The sequence below is a fragment of the Physeter macrocephalus genome, chromosome 7 (genome assembly GCF_002837175.3).
Source record: "Physeter macrocephalus isolate SW-GA chromosome 7, ASM283717v5, whole genome shotgun sequence".
NCBI classification, from domain to species: Eukaryota; Metazoa; Chordata; class Mammalia; order Artiodactyla; family Physeteridae; genus Physeter; species Physeter macrocephalus.
This window is the reverse complement of record NC_041220.1, coordinates 144,586,333-144,604,343: the sequence shown is the minus strand read 5'-3', so window position 1 is coordinate 144,604,343 and position 18,011 is coordinate 144,586,333. Positions and strand designations below refer to the sequence as shown.

Genomic DNA, 18,011 nt, shown 5'->3' with positions numbered 1-18,011 from the left:
CTGCAGAGACGGCTCAAGTTCCACACGTTCAAGACGGGACTCTTGCTTCCACCAGCCACACTGGCTTCTCACCTGCCCTTCACCCACCCAGCTGCTCACCCTGGACTCACCATCCCCCTCCCCACATCCCCGGCGTGGTCAGTTCCACACCTGCTGGCTCTGCCACCCCTACTGACTTCTTCCCGACACGAGCCCAGAACACGAAACAGCCCCTCTGCCTTTCTCCCCGCCACAAGAGCCACAGTTGAAATGTAAATGCTTCCTTGCTGAAAACCAAACGATAGGGTCCTAGTTAAAGATGGCACACTAGGGCTTCCCTGGTGGCGCAGTGGTTGAGAGTCCGCCTGCCGATGCAGGGGACGCGGGTTCGTGTCCCGGTACGGGAGGATCCCGCGTGTCGCGGAGCGGCTGGGCCCGTGAGCCACGGCCGCTGGGCCTGCGCGTCCGGAGGCTGCGCTCCGCAACGGGAGGGGCCACGACAGTGAGAGGCCCGCGTACCGCAAAAAAAAAAAAAAAAAAAAAAATGGCACACTAGTCAGACATGTCTACCTGCTCCCTCCTGAGATTCCACTAAAATAGAGCAAAGGAGTTAAAAGGAATAAATCTACAAGAAAGAAGAGAATGGGAGAGGGGCTATCAGCAGGCACAGCTGCATCTGAGAACGTGCACAAGGGGTGACAGCCCGGGGAAGGTTTGGGCCCAGCGGAGCCCAGGAAGGCTCTGCAACTGGGACCGCCAGGTACAGCCCCAGGCAGGAGAGAGACAAGGGGCTGAAGGCAGGAGGGGGACAGAATGGTCAGGCGCCCTCTCTCTGACTCACCACCCATCGCCCCCAGCCCCACACGGTCAACATGAGTCTAGCCGGGCACCTGCTCCCCAGAGAGATGGTGAGGATGAGTAAAACGAACCAGAGAACTCTCTACAGAAATGGAAGGCCCTAGAAAAGTGACCTCCGTATTTGGGTGCTTGGGGGGTGCCCAGAGTGTTGTGCCCAAGAGCCTGGTCATTGTGAAGTGAGGCCCACAGGCCAACACTCGGCTCTTGAACAGAGAGCTCTGACCAACCCTTTCATGTCACTCTGAACTATGAACGGATAAGTGAGTCACCGAGGTCTGCCTGCCACTCCTCTGAAGCTGCTTCCACACGCGCTCCCACGACCCTCGTGCTACCGAACGGGGCAGCCCCTCAGTCTGGATGCGTGTGGACGACCTTGAGGAAGACACTTAGGCGCGTCCACCCACACTTAGGCGCGTCCACCCACACTCAGGCGCGTCCACCCCTCCTCAGGTTCCTCGGCATTTCTGCTCACCAAGGCCATCCCTAGGGGTCTGCTTTGCGCTCACAATGCTCATGAAAGAAATTCGAGTCTGGCCATAAAAGTGCAAGTTTCTACAATTTTAAAAAAAAAGCATCTAAGAAAGAAATGAAGGAGATGTTCCCTCTGTGCAGCTGTGGAGGAAGAAACAGCATTCATAGATCCGATCTGAAAAGACGCTAAATGGGGAATTTCACATGAATGTCCTTCCTGGTTTCCCAAGAGGTATGAAATCTGGCGTGAATCCCTCAACAGCAGCAAACTTCCCTTTTCTCTCACGAATTTCCCCTTGGAAGCCTCGAAAGGCCCCCAGACTTCACAATCTGCTGCTATGTCCTGTGAGAATCATCTCAAAAGACTCCTGTCATTTTGATACGTTGTTGCTTGATCATTTTTTTGCCCTGGGAATAATGCTAAAGTTGGCATGTCTGTGTTCCTAATTCGTATAAATACTTATAAGACTTGGCTGTTAAATAAGAAAAGTGTTCCTGGCAGTCTCTTCTTCCAATACACACAATATTGGTTAAATAAAAACCCACGGCCGTCTGATGATTATTTAACAAATCATTTGAGAGCCCATTTTTCACTTTAACATCTCCTTTATCAAGTATTAATTTATATATGTGTGTGTGTGTATATATATATATGTCTATTCTGGGACTTTGTTTTTAAATTGATCTATCCCGTTTTGTATCCTAGAACAATGTTTTAGTAACTGTGGCTTTATAATAAATCTTAATATCTCGTAGGACTTGGTCTTCCTTATTGTTCCTCTTAAAATTTTTTTCATGATTATTATGGATTATTTTTGCGTCATAACTACAGATTAATTTGTCTAGTTACTAAAAAATCCTACTGGTATTTTTGGCACATTTATTAGGACATTTCTATATCTATACATTAGTGTAAATAATATCTTTATAAAAATGAGATTCCCTATCTTCTTTTCTGTGTTTCTCTATTTTTAACTTTTTTTCATCTAGATTTTGCACACTTTTGCTTAAGTTCATCATAGGTATTACGTCTTTCTCTTTGCATGCTTTTTACCATTACATTTTCTAACTGGTTGTTGTTTATATTTGGGAAGCAATTTCTGTAGGTCCACTTGTACCTGGTCTTCTTCCGGATCCTAGGACCAACCTTTTCTTTCAGTTTGTTCTCTTGGTTTCCCAGGCAGGCCATCCCACCATTGCCCCAAAATGAACCTTTTGCCTCTTCCTTTCCAGCTGTTACGCTTCTCCTGTTACACCAACCAGAGCGACCGTGGAGAGTGGTGGTGATGGCGGCTCATCTGGGTCCTGGGTCTCGCGGGGCTGCTCTGGGGCTCGTGCCTGGCTTGCTGTGCTTTGTTGGCTTGGGGTGGATGACAGTCATCAGCCGGGGAGGCCTAGAGGAGCCACGTGGTCTGACTGCATCTCGGAGAGATAAGGTGGAGGCAGCTGGAGGTGGATGTGGAGCAGGGCCGTCAGGAAGCCGTGTGGGAAGTAACGGGGCCTGAGCTGAGGTCGCAGACTTAAGAGGCCCAGTAAGCGGACCACGGGCCTGGCTGGAACAGGGGTTTGGGAGGGAGGAAGGGGAGAGTCAGGACGGCCCCTGCGGGGACTGGGCCCCAGTGCCGAGCTCTCTCCAGACATGTCTGAAGTGTCCTGGGACAGCCAGGAAAAGCGCCGCTGAGACCCAGAGTCGCTGGCCTGGAGCTCAGGACAGAGGCACTGTGAGGGCGCGCCACCGTTTTCCAAGGTCTCCACGCTCCCTGTACCCTCAGCTACCTTCCTTCCCCGCCTTCTCCTCGCTCCCGAGAGCCCAGTGCCACCTCACCTCCTCAAGGAAGGCTTCCAGACTGTGCAGCGCCCTGGACTTCTCCCGTATGGCCTCTAGACCATCGCAACAAAATTTTCGGCTGCATACTGTGTAATGTCCTCTGTAGACTCTGTGGGCATGGCCGCCGTCTTCTCGCAGCTGTATCAACACGTGATTGACATTCAGTAATTTGCTGAGTGGGCAAGTGGATGATCATCTTGGGAGCTGGGCGAACTTATTCCCAGTAGCCAATGGCACAGGTGGACTTGGAGCCCAGATGGAACCAGGGGAGGGGAAAGGGCCCTGGACAAAGCCTTGGGAATCCCTTCACTGGGAGCAGAAGGTGCAGGCCCCCCCGCCCCCGACGCCTCCTCTCTTATCCCTGTGGGAGGGCGGCCTGGCTAACCGGCAAGTTGTCCAGGTGGCTCCAGCTCGGCTGCGTTCTGGTCTGTCCTCCCATGTGGTGAGCCCTGCCCTTGCAGGGCAACTTCTGCAGTGTGGACTTGGGTCCAGTTTAGGGACAGGTAGGATCAGTCCATCTGACCATGGTGCAAGCCGTGCTTTCCAACTGGCTTCATCAGAATAAAGCTGGCAGTGTTTGGATTTCATTCCCTGGACCATCCTTCTCAGTGGGGTTTCTCCCTAAATCCCTGCACTGTCCTGTGTCCTGAGGGACCGGACTCTGCAGATGGCTCTGGTGCCCTCCGGCATCATGGGTTAGGCCAACAGGGGCACCGGCAGATGGGAAGGTGAGAAAGAGGCGCCGAGTGTTCCTGCCCCTCACCTGGCTGCTGCTGCCCTGACAGCATCTGTGACCTCATGTGACCTCCAGGCTCCATCACCAGCTGCCTGGGCCCCTCTGGCGCTCACCAGGCTCCAGGACTGCCTTTCTCCAAGCACTCCTAGCTGCTCACCCAGCCACACCTCTGCAAATGGCCCCTCTTGAAATTGAAATCCTGGTGGAGGCTCTGACTATCACAGCTCTAGATGTAGGAGGCTGAGAAAGAGGCGTGGGGCACGGACTCCCTGAAACCCTAAGGGTTAAGAGCCACGGCCCTAGAACCCATCCTGCTGGATGTGGATCGTGCTGCTGAGGTGGCGACCGTGTGACCTCTGGCTAGTTTAACAACCTCTGTGTCAGTTAATCCAAAACATGGGGAATAACAGCGTCACAAGCATTAAATGAGATGTGCCTGAAACAACACAAGGCATCTAGTTAAGAATCAGCAAGAATTCGTGGTTTGTTTTTTTTTTACCGTGAAAGGGATAGAAAGCAGAGAAGAAAGAGGGAGAGAAAGCTCCTGGGCACAGGCAGTCAGAACAAAGTGCAGATTCTGCTGCTTTTTCTTCCAAATCTCTATTACAGCTCCAAAGTAAGGTACTCATTGCATTACGTGTACTGAAGTCCTTTACAATTTGAGAAAACTCTCCAGGTGATTTTGTCCCAGTTTTTCCACCCTGAGGGGTGCAGTGAGACTCTGTCGCCCAAACGCTGAGACTCGGCTGTGCTGATCAGAGCTGCCCGGGGGACAGAGGCTGGGGGTGGCCCCCTCTGAGCCACACAGCTCTTGGCACCTCGGCAGGGAATCAGCCACATGGCTACGGTCACCGGGCAGGCCAGGAGTCTCTCTTCTTTGATAAGAAGAATAGTAAAAACTCCGTCCCACTGAAAGCGGTGGCTCTTTGTCAACAGGCGTTGGCGATTTTGCTTTGTCTATTAACCTGTGCATGTCGCTACTGTCCTGTTTGGGAGAATATGTAACCTTAGGAAGCTCTGAGAGGTGATAAAACACTAAATTGTTTTAAAATTGCCAGCGCTTGTAGGAATATTGGTAGGAATTAAATGTGCCAGAGATATGATCAACTTTTTTTTTTGTTTGTTTGTTTGTTTGTTTTTGTGGTATGCGGGCCTCCCTCTGCCGTGGCCTCTCCCGTTGCGGAGCACAGGCTCCGGACGCGCAGGCTCAGCGGCCACGGCTCACGGGCCCAGCCGCTCCGCGGCATGTGGGATCCTCCCATACCGGGGCGCGAACCCGGTTCCCCTGCATCGGCAGGCGGACGCGCAACCACTGCGCCACCAGGGAAGCCCCTCAACTTTTTTTTATATATAGTTTTTTTTAATAGTATTTTTAAATTAATTTTTTAAGTTTTGGTTGCGTTAGGTCTTCGTTGCCGCGCGCAGGCTTTCTCTAGTTGCGTCAAGCGGGGGCTACTCATCGTTGTGGTGCGCGGGCTTCTCGCTGCGGTGGCTTCTCTTGTTGCAGAGCACGGGCTCTAGGCACACGGGCTTCAGTATTTGTGGCATGTGGGCTTAGTTGCTCTGAGGCATGTGGGATCTTCCTGGACCAGGGATGGAACCTGTGTCCCCTGCATTGGCAGGTGGATTCTTAACCACTGCACCCAGGAAAGTCCCTGATCAACTTTTTAATAGAAGAATCTTGAAAGATTAAGCAATATCACTAAGGAGAAAGTGACTGGATAAGAAAAAATAAAACAAAAGCAAACCTCTGAAGCAGAGCTAATCATGAGAAGAGTCCTTTGTCATAATTAATCATTATGGCAGAACTTCTTTATGGAAGCACTGCACAGGATCTAGGAAATAAATAATAAACAATGCCTGTATCTTGAAATCAGTGCCATAAATTGTATCCTAAAAGAGCAATAATCCAAATGATACAACATGACATCCTAATTATGTATGGTGGCTCAGTGGTTAAGAATCCACCTGCCAATGCAGGGGACATGGGTTCGATCCCTGGTCTGGGAAGATTCCACATGCTGTGGAACAACTAAGCCCGCACGCCACAACTACTGAAGCCCGTGCACCTAGAGCCTGTGCTCTGCAACAAGAGAAGCCACTGCAATGAGAAGCCCACGCACCGCAGCGGAGTAACCCCCGCTCACAGCAACTAGAGAAAGCCAGAGTGCAGCAACGAAGACCCAATGCAGCCAAAAGTAAATAAATAAAATAAATAAATTTATATTAAAAAAACACCTCATTTGAAAATAAATTTCCCTTCTGGGAAATGCAGTAAGACTTTTTCAGTGGATGAATGAATGAAATGTAAATTCTATTTCTCTCTTTAGTTCTGTCAATTTTTGCTTCAAGTATTGTGAAGTTCTCTTATTAGATACATTCAAATTTAGGACTGTTGTGTCTTCTTAATGAATCAGTCTTTCATCATTATGAAATGTTTTTCTTTATTTCTGGTCACACTCTTTGTTTTGCAGTGTTAGCATCCCATCTTGGTATCTGATTTTCATTTACCCCATTTGCATTTTGTTCTGTCTCTCTTTCATTGAATTCTTTTGGGTGAATCGCATATTTTTTAATAACCCATTTTATTGCCTCCATTGATGTTTTTTAAAAATTTACCTTATTTTTTAATTTATTTTATTTATTTGGTTGCACCAGGTCTTAGTTGCAAGAGGCGGGGTCCTTAGTTGCGGCAAGTGGGCTCCTTAGTTGCGGCATGTGAACTCTTAGTTGCGGCATGCATGTGGGATCTAGTTCCCTGAGCAGGGATGGAACCCGGGACCCCTGCACTGGGAGCGTGGAGTCCACCGCGCCACCAGGGAAGCCCCTACCTCCATTGATTTTTTTAAGCTATACTTCTTTTGGTATTGTTTTAGAGGCTGCCCTAGAAATTACAGTATGCATCTTTAAGTCATCATAGTCACCTTTAAATAATATTGTAATACTTCACAGTGTAGGAACCTGAAAATAGTATAATTCCATTTACTCCCTTTCCTACCCTTTGTACTTTTTAATGCCTTATATTGTAGATCTGTGTTACAAACTTTTAGAAAAATCTTAGTCTTTTCAAGAATTCAAACTATATATAAACTATACATAGAACTATATAAAATAAACTATGTAAAATAAAGATTAAAATGTTTTTTATATTTATCCTGGTATTGACCCATTCTGGTGCTCTTTATTCCTTCCTAAAGATCCAGAGTTTCATAAGGTATCATTTCTCTTGAGCCTGAAGAACTTCTATCAGCATTTCTAGTAGAGCAGGTCTACTAAGACACATTCTTTCAGATTTTGTAAATCTTAAATTGTCTTTATTTTGCCTTAATTTTTGAGAGATAATTTTCTGGATATAGAAATCTAGATTGAATGTTTCTTTCAGCGTGGTAAGGATGTTCCATCGTCTTCTGGTCTCTGCCGTTTCTGTAAAAAGTCAGCCGTGTTTTGTGTTGTTCTTTGTCTATAATGTCTTCTTCCCTCGGGTGGCTTTCAAGGTTCTCTTTAGAATCCTGTCACACTAGCCCATGTGCAAGTAGGGTTTAGATGGTCCCTTCTTGTCCCCTCTATGGCAGATTCCTCCTCCTCCTGCCACACTCCACCAGGGATGAGAGAAGCCAGGGGTTTCTTCTTTTCTGTGAAGGGCTCATCACTTTCTGGAGCTCTGTAACTCAGCTGTATCCTCAGATTTCTGGTAAGTTTAGGAAAACTAATTTTGTAGTTTATTTATCTTGGTTTGATTGTTAGGGTTAGAGCAATAGTCTCTTATGATTTTTTATATCTTAACTAGGAATTCATCCTTTAATTTTCTCACCCATTACAAATTTAAAAAACTAAAATAGCTATGTTTCAGGACATGTAATCTAGTACAGTGCATCAAGAGGAAGGTGTAGGGGAGGTCGTGCTAACTTTCAAGGGCATGTGGCCTATGAACTTGGTTTCACTATCATGTGGCAGTGTGACCCAGGACCCTAAACCACAGGTCCCAAGGAGACTTTTCATCACTGTTAGTGGCAACCCAAAAGAGCTCCCCTCCAAAGCTGTTCTTGGCCTTCCAGGCAGAGACCCTCTCAGGCGGTCACCAAAAGTCAGCCTAGAGTACCCAGAGCACTCACATAATTCTCTGCAACACTAACCTGCTAACCCAGAGATTACTGAAGCCTTGTACAACTCAGTGATGAAGCAGATAGGACGTGGTATTTAAGCTCATTTTTAGGAGAGACATACCCAAATACTGACAACACAAATGGCTGCACCTTTGCTGTGCAGTAAGGACAGGCTAGGCTATGCTCAGAGGCTTACAAAAACGAGGGCTTATTTCTTGTTCATGCAGCATGTCCAACACAGGTCAGCTGAGGTTCTGCTCCATGTCATCTGCATTCTGTGATTCAGGAGCAGAGTCTAGCCAACATCTGGAACAATGATCCTTGTCATGGCAGAGGAAGAAGAAAATATGGATAACCATGTGTTGGCTCTTAAAATTTCTACCCATTGGTGACAATTGTCATTTCTGTTCACATGTCATTGGTAGCAAGTCACATGGCCAAGCCTGAGTCAATGGGCAAGGAAGTACACTCTTCCTCTAGGGAGGGATAGCAAATATGCTTGAATAATAATACATTCCACCACACTCCACTCTTCTCATCACACAGATTGGCTTTCCTCCCCCTTGACAAGAGTGACAATTCCAAGTTCCATCTGATAGGGCACCAGGATTTTGTGATCATCTTTATATCAGGTCTTGATGGGGTTCCTCTTGATCTGGAGGCCAAGGAACTAAAAAGTCAAGTCTACCTTTCACTCCACACATGTGCTCTGCAACGGTGGGACAGGGATAGGACGCCCACAACAAACACTCCCGTGTGGAAAGGGGAAGGAGTGGGAGACACATGGGCATCATTGGTCCACAGCAACTCTGAATTCTCACTGGGTAGGCGCTGAAGGGGACCTTCTCAAAAAGGGCCCTTGCTCAGTCCCTTGCTCACCATGGCCATTTGCTCCACTCCTGGGACTTCTTTTTCCATTATCTTTCTTGGCTACATGTAAGAGGGCACTGAAGGATTTTCTTTCCTTGGGGGAATGAGCATATTTCCCGGACTGCTTCTTGGCTGTAGAATACGTGGGGCCCCAGGTTTGCAATCACAGTCTCCTTTAGCCCAGACTGGAGGTTCTTTGGGAAGCACAGTGCTCAGAAACACAATAAGTCCTATTTTACTTCAGTCAGCTCCATGTGCCAACAGACATTCCCACAATTCGCTTAGAGATGCATCCTCTCTCCAGGCTTCACCGCAGGTACCTGTAGCTTATCAGGAATTTGGGGGAAAGCTAGCATTAGTCTCCTTTTTCAGTGCTGCATTGTCTAACTGTAAGGATTTATGGGTGCCACCTTCTTTCAGAGATGTTAACAGTAGACATCAAAGCCATACCTTTCATTTGTTAAAGGCAGTGTTTTAACTGGCCTTTGTTGTTCAAAGCCCTTTTCAGATTCATCTTTTACTGGTTGGAGATGGGAATCATTTCTATATTCAAATACGGAGAACTCCAATTTTCTGGAATCTTCTTATTTCTTTTCATTCCTACTTGTACACTGGCCAGTTCTTTTCTGGGTGTGTTTCTTATGGTACCTTGTCACATGCAGACAACAGCAACCAAAGCATGTTCTAGCATTCTGCTGGCCCACTCTGCCCCAAACCTCAGCTCATTAGGGTATTATTTGCTTCACAAGTTATCACAGGTGACAGTTTTGCCAAATGTTATCCCATTTACCAAGTGCCATCCTCCAGCCTCCAATAAACATCTCACTGCCTGCCACCTGGCCCCAAAGCCAGTGCCACACGTTTTAGGATTCATTACAGAAGCCTCTTAGTCCTGGCACCCAGTCCTGTAGATGCTATGATAGGTCAAGTTATACTGCCATAATAAATCACTCTGAAACCTTACTGCCTACAGCAAGAATACTTTATTTCTCTTCTTCACCACCTTGCCATCACAGTCTGGCCCACCATTTATAATGCAGGATGATGAAGCAGCCTCTGTCAATTTTGCCAAAATAGAGACAAAAGAGATCAAGAGGAACCGTGTGCAGTTGCTTAAAGGCCCAGCTTAGGCATGACCCTTGTCACTTTTGCTTACGTTTTATTAGCCAGAACAAGTCACAGGCCCAAGTCTGACATCTAACAGGTAGGGAAGCACCATCTTCCCCCAGAGAAGGAGAGAGACCCACAAGACTATCTACCACACCTGCCTTACGAGAGAATATCTCAGAAAAGCACTCAAGAAGAGCCTTAAGCAGAAGAAAAACTGATATATTCTGCAGTGAAAAATTATTTTTTAAGTTTCAGTCTGAAAATGTTGAGTTGAACGTACAACCGATAAGAAATGCTTTTTTATTTGCCTTGTAGAACTTTTAGGAAACCACCTAATCAGGCACATGTGTGGTGATTACTGTGAAGGAAGCCACCTCTGTGCAGAATGGTTGTGTCTTCCGAGCTCAGGTGAAAACACTGGAGCTGGAGGAGGCAGCTCTGACCCGGCTCAGACGTGCACCCGTGGGCAGGGCCCCGCTCTCTGGGTCAGACTTTCATCAGTCACATCATAGCTTTACAGATGATCTCCAAGACCTCTTCCAAGTCTCCATTTTTATACATGATCTACATATTCTCCACGGTTTTTTTTAAGAAAATTGTTATTCTTTGAAAATGTTACTAAATATTTCAGAGTACATCAAATTGCCTTTTTGCTTTTTGTGTTTCAAACAATAAGGCATTTACATGAAACAAACATTTTTAAGAGTGCATTTGCTGCTGTTTCCCCATGTGCTATTCTAGTCCTCTGTTTGGAGCATAAAAATCATTTCCAAAGCAACTAATTATAGTATAAGTCACAAGTGTTGGATTACTACTGCTGGTAGGAAATTAGAAGCGACCACCATGCAAATACTAAAAGTTTCTTATTTTTGAAGTTCTCCCCAAAACCACCACAAGATAAAAAAAAATGCAGGAAAGACATAAACAGTATCCAATGCAGAAATGAACTTCCCAAGCTGGCTTTGTGAGTGATCAGCTTAACATGAATCTGAAGAGAATTATTTTCTGCCTGGGACTTTATACCTTTCCCGACAATCAGTTGTGCGTGTTTGTGTGGATCTATTTCTGGTTCTCTTTTCTGTTCCATTGGTCTATGTGTCTGTTCCTCTGCCAACACCACAGTCTCTTGATTACTCTGTATTTTTTTCTAAAGATTTTCTTGATGTGGACCATTTTTAAAATCTTTATTGAATTTGTTGCAATATTGCTTCGGTTTTTTTTTTTTTTTTTTTTTTTTTTTGTGGTATGCGGGCCTCCCTCTGCTGCGGCCTCTCCCGTTGCGGAGCACAGGCTCCGGACGCGCAGGCCCAGCGGCCATGGCTCACGGGCCCAGCCGCTCCGCGGCATGTGGGATCTTCCCAGACCGGGGCGCGAACCCGGATCCCCTGCATCGGCAGGCGGACGCGCAACCACTGCGCCACCAGGGAAGCCCTGCTTCTGTTTTATGTTTTGGATTTTTGGCCCTGAGGCATGTAAGATCTTAGCTCCCCAACCAGGGATCGAACCTGCACCCCCTGCATTGGAAGGCGAAGTCTTAACCACTGCACCGCCAGCGAAATCCCCAATTACTGTGTACTAAGTCTTAATATCAGGTGTGATTCCTCCCACTTTCTTCTTTGTCAAGATTGTTTTAGGTATTCTAGGGCTTGTGCCTTTTCATTTAAATTTTAGAATGAGCTTGTCTATGTCTACAAAATTTGCTTGGGTTTTAATAGGGACTGCATTAAACTTATGGATCAATTTAGGGAGAAGTGACATATTTACTATGTTGTGCCTTCCATTCCACGAACACAGTATGTCACTCCATTTATCAGATCTTCTTTGATTTCTTTCATCAGCATTTTGTAGTTTTAGACACACAGATCCTATACATATTTTGTTACCTGAATACTTAAGTATTCCATTATCTTTGGAGTGAATGTAAATGGTATTGCATTTTTTATTTCGATTTCTGCATGTTTGTTGTTAGTTTATAGAAATGCAATTTGCTTTTGTGTATTGATACTGTGTCTTGCAACCTTGCTAAACTCACTTATTAGTTCTAGGAGTTAAAAAATGTTTTTTTCTTATACATACTTTGAGACTTTCTATATAGACAATCATATCATCTATAAATACAGTGTTATTTCTTCCTTTCCAATTTATATACCATTTATTTCTTTTCCTTGCCTTATTTAGTGGCCAGAACTTCAATATTCAATATTAGTAAGTTGTTACTGATCTTAGGGGGAAAGCATTTAGCCTTTTACCATTAAATATGCTGTTAGCTGTAGGTTTTTTGTAGATGTTCTTTATCAAGTTGGGGTTGCTCCCCTTTATTTCTAAATTCCTGAGAATTTTTATCATGAATTGGGCGTTGGATTTTGTCAAATGCTTTGTCTAGGTCAATTGATAAAATCATATTATTTTTATTCTTTAGCTTGACTACATGGTGGACTACACAGATTTCTGAGTGTTAAACCAGCCTTGCGTACCTGGAATAAATCCTACTTGGACATGGTGTATAATTATACACCATACAACATTTTAAGATGTTGTTGGATTTGGTTTGCTAATATTTTGCTGAGGGTTTTTACATCTAAATTTGGGAGTAATATTGGTCTGCATGGGATTGTGTTTTGTTTTATTTTGTTTTTAGTCTTTGTCTGGTTTTGGTATCAGGGTAATACTGGCTTCACAGTATGATTGGGAAGTGTTCCTTCCTCCTCTGTTTTCTGGAAGAGGTTGTATACAGCTGGTGTTAATTCTTTAAATGTTTGGTAAAATACTCCATGGAAGGCATCTGGCCCTGCAGATTTCCTTCTCAGGAGATTTTAAACTAAAAAGTCAATTTCTTTAACGTTTACAGGATTATTCAGGTTATCTATTTCATCATAGTTGGGTTTTGATACTTTGTGGTTTTCAAGAAATTGATGCATTTCTTCTAAATTGTTGAATTTTTTAGCATAAAGTTGTTCAGAGTGTTCCCTTATTATCCTTTTGATGTCTGCAGAATCTGTACTAATATCCTCTGTTCTATGCCTGATATTGGTGCTTTGTGTCTTCTCTATTTTTATTTTTTTCAGTCTTGCTAGAGTTTATTAATTTTATTGATTTTTTTGAAGAATCAACTTTTGTTTCATTGATTTTTGCTATTGCTTTACCTTTTCAATTTCATAGGTTTCTGCTCTTATCTTTACTATTTCCTTCCTTCTTCCTTCTTAATCATCTTTTTCAGGTTTCTTGAGACAGGAAGTTTGAAGATTTATCTGAGATCTTTCCTCATTTCTGATGTAAGCATCAGTGCTGTACACTTCCCTCTTGGCACTGCTTTAGTTGCATCCTTTGCCTGATACTTTGACAAAAATATTTTTCTGTAACACTTGGTCAGCAACAGCCAGAGTAGCTTTGGGCCCACTGAACAGAAAACACGCTTAGTGATCTATGCACAAGCACTCACCTTGAATCACAGACAGATTCTTTCACACTCTCAAGGAGAATATCCATAGCACCCTTCCACCAAAGCACTAAGATGGCAGCAAAGCTCAAATGTAAAACAAATAAGCAAAATACTTTTCCTGCCTAGGTAGAAACAATCTTCTAAGACTTTCCACACCTTGGGAGAGAGGGCAGGGGTATTATTAAATCTATCACATGCCTTAAAAATTCTATGTTATCTTATATCCTAACTGGACAGGAACTGTAACAGAAGAGAGACCATCTTCTGGGAGGAAGTAGGCAGAGAAAGCTGGGGTGAGCAAAACACCCAGGTGCACTTGTGTAAAGGTGTAGAGGAGGGAAAGAGACAAAGATAGAGAATAAGAAAAGATGCTCAACATTGGCAGTCATCAGGGAAGTGCAAATCAAACAACAAAGCTACCATTTCACACCCACTGGGATGGCTAGAATCAAAAAGACAGAGGATAAAAAGTATTGGCAAGAAGGTGGAGAAATTGGAAACCTATACACTGCTTGTGGGGTGTAAAATGGTGTAGTTATTTTGGAAACCGTTTCGGCAATTCCTCAAAAAATTAAATATAGTTGCCACTATTGTGACATGAATTGTACATTTTAAAATGGTTAAGATGGTAAATTTTATGGTATGTTATTTTACCACAATTTTAAAAAGTTAAACATAGAATTACCATATGACCCAGAAATTCTTCTCCTAGGTATCTACCCAAGAGAAATGAAACCATATTTCCACACAAAGCCTTGTACATGAATGTTCACAGGGGTATTATTCATAACAGCCAAAAGGTGGAAACAACCCAAATATCCATTAACTGATGAATGGATAAATAAATGGAATATTATTTTTTTGTCTATACTGAAATATACAGAATACATTAGTCCATATAATGGAACATTATTTGGCCATGAAAAGGAATGAAGTATTGATACATGCTACAGCATGGATGAACCTTGAAAACATTATGTTCAGTGAAAGAAGACAGTCACAAAAGGCCATATGCTGTATGATCCCATTAATGTGAAATGTCCAGAATAGACAATTGTATAGAGACAAAACAGATTAGTAGTTTCCGGGCGGGAGGGAAGGCTGGGGAATGATAGCTACTGGGTGTGGGGTTTCTCTTTAGGGTAATGGAAATGTTCTGGAATTAGACAGTGATGATGGTTGCAAAACCTTGTGAATGTACTAAAACCCACTGAATTGTACACTTTGAAAGGCTGAATTTTATGGTCTGTGAATTGTACCTCAGTTTTAAGAAGAATAAACGGTGCGCACCAAGGAGAAGGGAGGAGCCTTGGGAGCAGCTGGGAGCGGCTCCCTGGGAGCGGCGGGCGGGGTGAAAGCACCGGGACCTGGGGCACCGCGTCAACCCAAGCTGAGAGCTGCTGAGCTGGGGGGTGGGCAGGGAGGGGGCAGGCAGGATCTGAGCCTGCTCTTGCTGGCTTTGGACCTCGGGACCAGCTGCACCCTGAAGAAAGGCATTCATGGCCTTAGATGGGAGGAGTTCCAGGCTTCAAACCGAAAGAAGAAAAGCCTAAGTAGGCAAAACGAAAGTTTATTCAAAAAAGCAAGGATGAGCCGGCAGTGAGAAAGAACAGCCTTAAGTGTAGACTTGTTTTGTACCCAAACAGCAAATGAGGGCTTCAGTGGGGCTGAAGACAGGATTGCCACTCAGGTTGCCTTCAGGCACTGGGCTTTGTCTTCTCTGAGTGACACTCATCTGTAGCGTGTGCGTGACTTTCACCTTTGATTTTTCAATATTTCTATTATATTCTTTCGCAATGGACTTCCTTTCTAGTGGTGAAGAATGACCATTTCTTTCATAATTAGGAAACTCTTGGCATCCTCGTTACCTACTCCTCTTTTCAAAGAGATTAACTACTGGAGAAAAGTATAATTTCTTTCTTATGAAAATAGGTTTGGAACAACTTCAGGCTTTTAAAATCGTGTCAGCATTCCTGCGGATCTGATACTATTATGAGCTCATGTATCTTACCACTGTGAAGTCAGGGTGGAAAATACATCATCTCTTTCAGATTCCTGGAATAACTTCAAAAGTTCTGGATCCCCAGATAAGTGTGCAAGAATGCGCAATTCAATCTGTGAAAAGTCTGTCAGATAGAGCGCTGCATTAATTCAGAATCCAGGAACAATGACCCTCATTGTTGCTACCCACCCCCAGGGGACCCTCATTCTTCCCTCCCCACTGAGGAATCAAGGTCAATGTGCCCACCTCTCATAGGCCAGGGTTCTTAGGCCTCGGGTCTATTGGCCATCCCTGGGTCTAAGAGTCCTGAGACCTCTTCTTCGAGACTGGCCATGCCTCCAGGGTGGGCTGTATTCATTCATCAGTTCATTGGAACATCAGAATTTTAAAAGGCCTGCTGTGCGCCAGGCTGTGTGCTTGGGATATGCTAGTGAACAAAACACGCAACAATCCCTTCCTGCGTAGAACTTATACTTGAGGGGAGGGAGGCAATTGGAATTATTCGGCGTGTTAGAAGGTGCGAAATGAAATGGAAAAGATCGATCAAGAGAAGGAGCTTCCGGAGTCAGTGTGTGTAGGGAGCTGCTGTAAAGTGTCATCAAGAAAGTGACCTTCCGGCAGAGGCATGACGTGGAGGAGGGAGCAGGACCACACCTGGGGAGGGGGGTCCATGCAGGGCCCGAGGGGGAGCCGGCTGGTTGCTGGGGGCCACCCAGCCAGGGACCAGCAGGACTGCAGCAAGCGAGCAAGGCAAAGCGCCACGGGTGGTGGGGACGGAGAGGAGAAAGGGGGGCAGACTGAGCGGGGCCAGGCGGAGGAATGTGGGATCTAGTCAGGGTGAAGGGAAGGGGCCCAGGAAGCAGAGCTGCTCTCACTTACTGTGCGTAAGAAATCTCTGCTTCATATAAATATTGGCCGGGACTTATTTTAAAGAATGAGTTCTGTAAGCACCTTTGGATTATTCAATTTCTAAATATTTGAACTGTATGAAACGCATAACATGGGATCCAATGACATGGTGTCTCTACCATGGCCCGCACATACCTGCTGCTAGGAAGGTGTGGCCTTCGGATGAAACAAACACGGTCCTCGGGGAGATGGTAAGGAGTTCGACTTTACCTGAATCATTATTTCAAGAGCACTTGGTGAATTTGGTCATGAGCTGATTCACAGCTATTCCTCATACAAAGTTATTTTAACGTCACTCTAAAGTCAGAAGAGTCTAGATTTCTGATTTTTCTTAATATTTTTAATGTAATTTTAAAACATCGAAAGACTACTGGAAGTAAACTAGATTTTCTGCTGTTAAAATCTCCTGTTCTGTGTAGAATTCTTAATGAAGAAAAGGTCAAACACTGCAGTAAGAGCCACCTAGAGACCCTCTGGCCTCCCCGCTGAGAAGATCTCCTGTGCGGAAGCACAAATTCTAAGATTTCCCCGCTGAGTGTATTTTACGGGCTGGAGGAGGCGAAGTTGTTGCTCACCTCCCGTGAGGTGTGTTCACGCTCGATTACGTGAACTTTAAAAAGGTCTGCTCGTCGCGCTTCATTGTTTGGCCCTGGCCTTCCGGAAGCAGCAGTTCCCAAAGCAAAGGGGGCAGGAGTTTACCGGGAATGGGCCACAGAGCCCTACTTTGCTCGGATTTGACCTTTTCCTTTTTTAGAAATGTAACCATCAGCAGTACAGTGGAATAGCTTAAGAGAAAGAAGAGTGTTACTGTGCTTTCATAAACATTTCCAGTAATTTTCAGACTTTAACAAAAGCCAGTTCTATTGTGTGTCTGTTTGTTTTTTCTTTGTTGGGAAGTTGGTGGGGGAGAGATAGTAGGAGGGGAGCTACTTCCCTTGTATAATTATCATCTATCTTAACATATAAAGTGCTAAAGGGGAGGTACCATATCACTTTAGCTGTGTTTTATTTTTCAATGTGTATTTAAATCCTGGTCATGCAAATACAGAGGAGAACTTCAGGAAAGAAAAGCAGTTAGTTACACAGAAAAACAATCACAACATCTCTAGGCTTTTAGAAAATGTTACCCAAGACTTCTGCAAAGTAGAAAGAAATGTGTTACCTTGAAAATTTTGAGGTTTAGCTATTTGAATTGGGTGCTTGGAGATGCCTTGGATATTCTGTGAATAATAAGAGGGAAATTGCTTTAGTTGAAATATCTTCTCTTAAATTAATCTGTACTATTTAATGGTATTTCAAATGTGTCACATTTTATTAAACATTAACAAAATAACTAATGCCAATGTACTATGCATAAGTGTATTGATACTTAATACAACTAATACTGAAACATAATTTTGGTGGGTATTCCACTAGGTATTATCAGCAAATATGAGAATAATTCTTTTTGACTTTAGCCTGTGTGACCCTTATCATAATTATATACAGTAATTCTTTCATCAGCAGCCTGAACTATGAACTTAGTTACCTTTAAAATTCCTACATAATATGCTAATGTAGACTTCCGTGAAATCTGTACACTGTACTTTCCTTTAAAAAGGTATTTTAAGGGGCTTCCCTGGTGGCACAGTGGTTGAGAGTCTGCCTGCCGAAGCAGGGGACACGGGTTCGTGCCCCGGTCTGGGAGGACCCCACATGCCGCGGAG

General features: G+C 44.5%; 1 protein-coding gene across 1 annotated transcript in view; it reads right to left on the bottom strand.

Annotated features, from left to right (window-relative positions):
* POLN (DNA polymerase nu) overlaps positions 1-18,011 on the bottom strand; it is a 166,652-nt gene that overhangs the window by 48,621 nt on the left and 100,020 nt on the right. The window contains exons 15-17 of the mRNA XM_007114155.3: positions 17,468-17,525; positions 16,441-16,515; positions 15,406-15,520 (exon numbers count right to left, since the gene is read on the bottom strand). Of these exons, the coding sequence (XP_007114217.1) occupies positions 15,406-15,520; positions 16,441-16,515; positions 17,468-17,525 (248 nt within the window). The remainder of the gene's footprint in view (positions 1-15,405; positions 15,521-16,440; positions 16,516-17,467; positions 17,526-18,011) is intronic.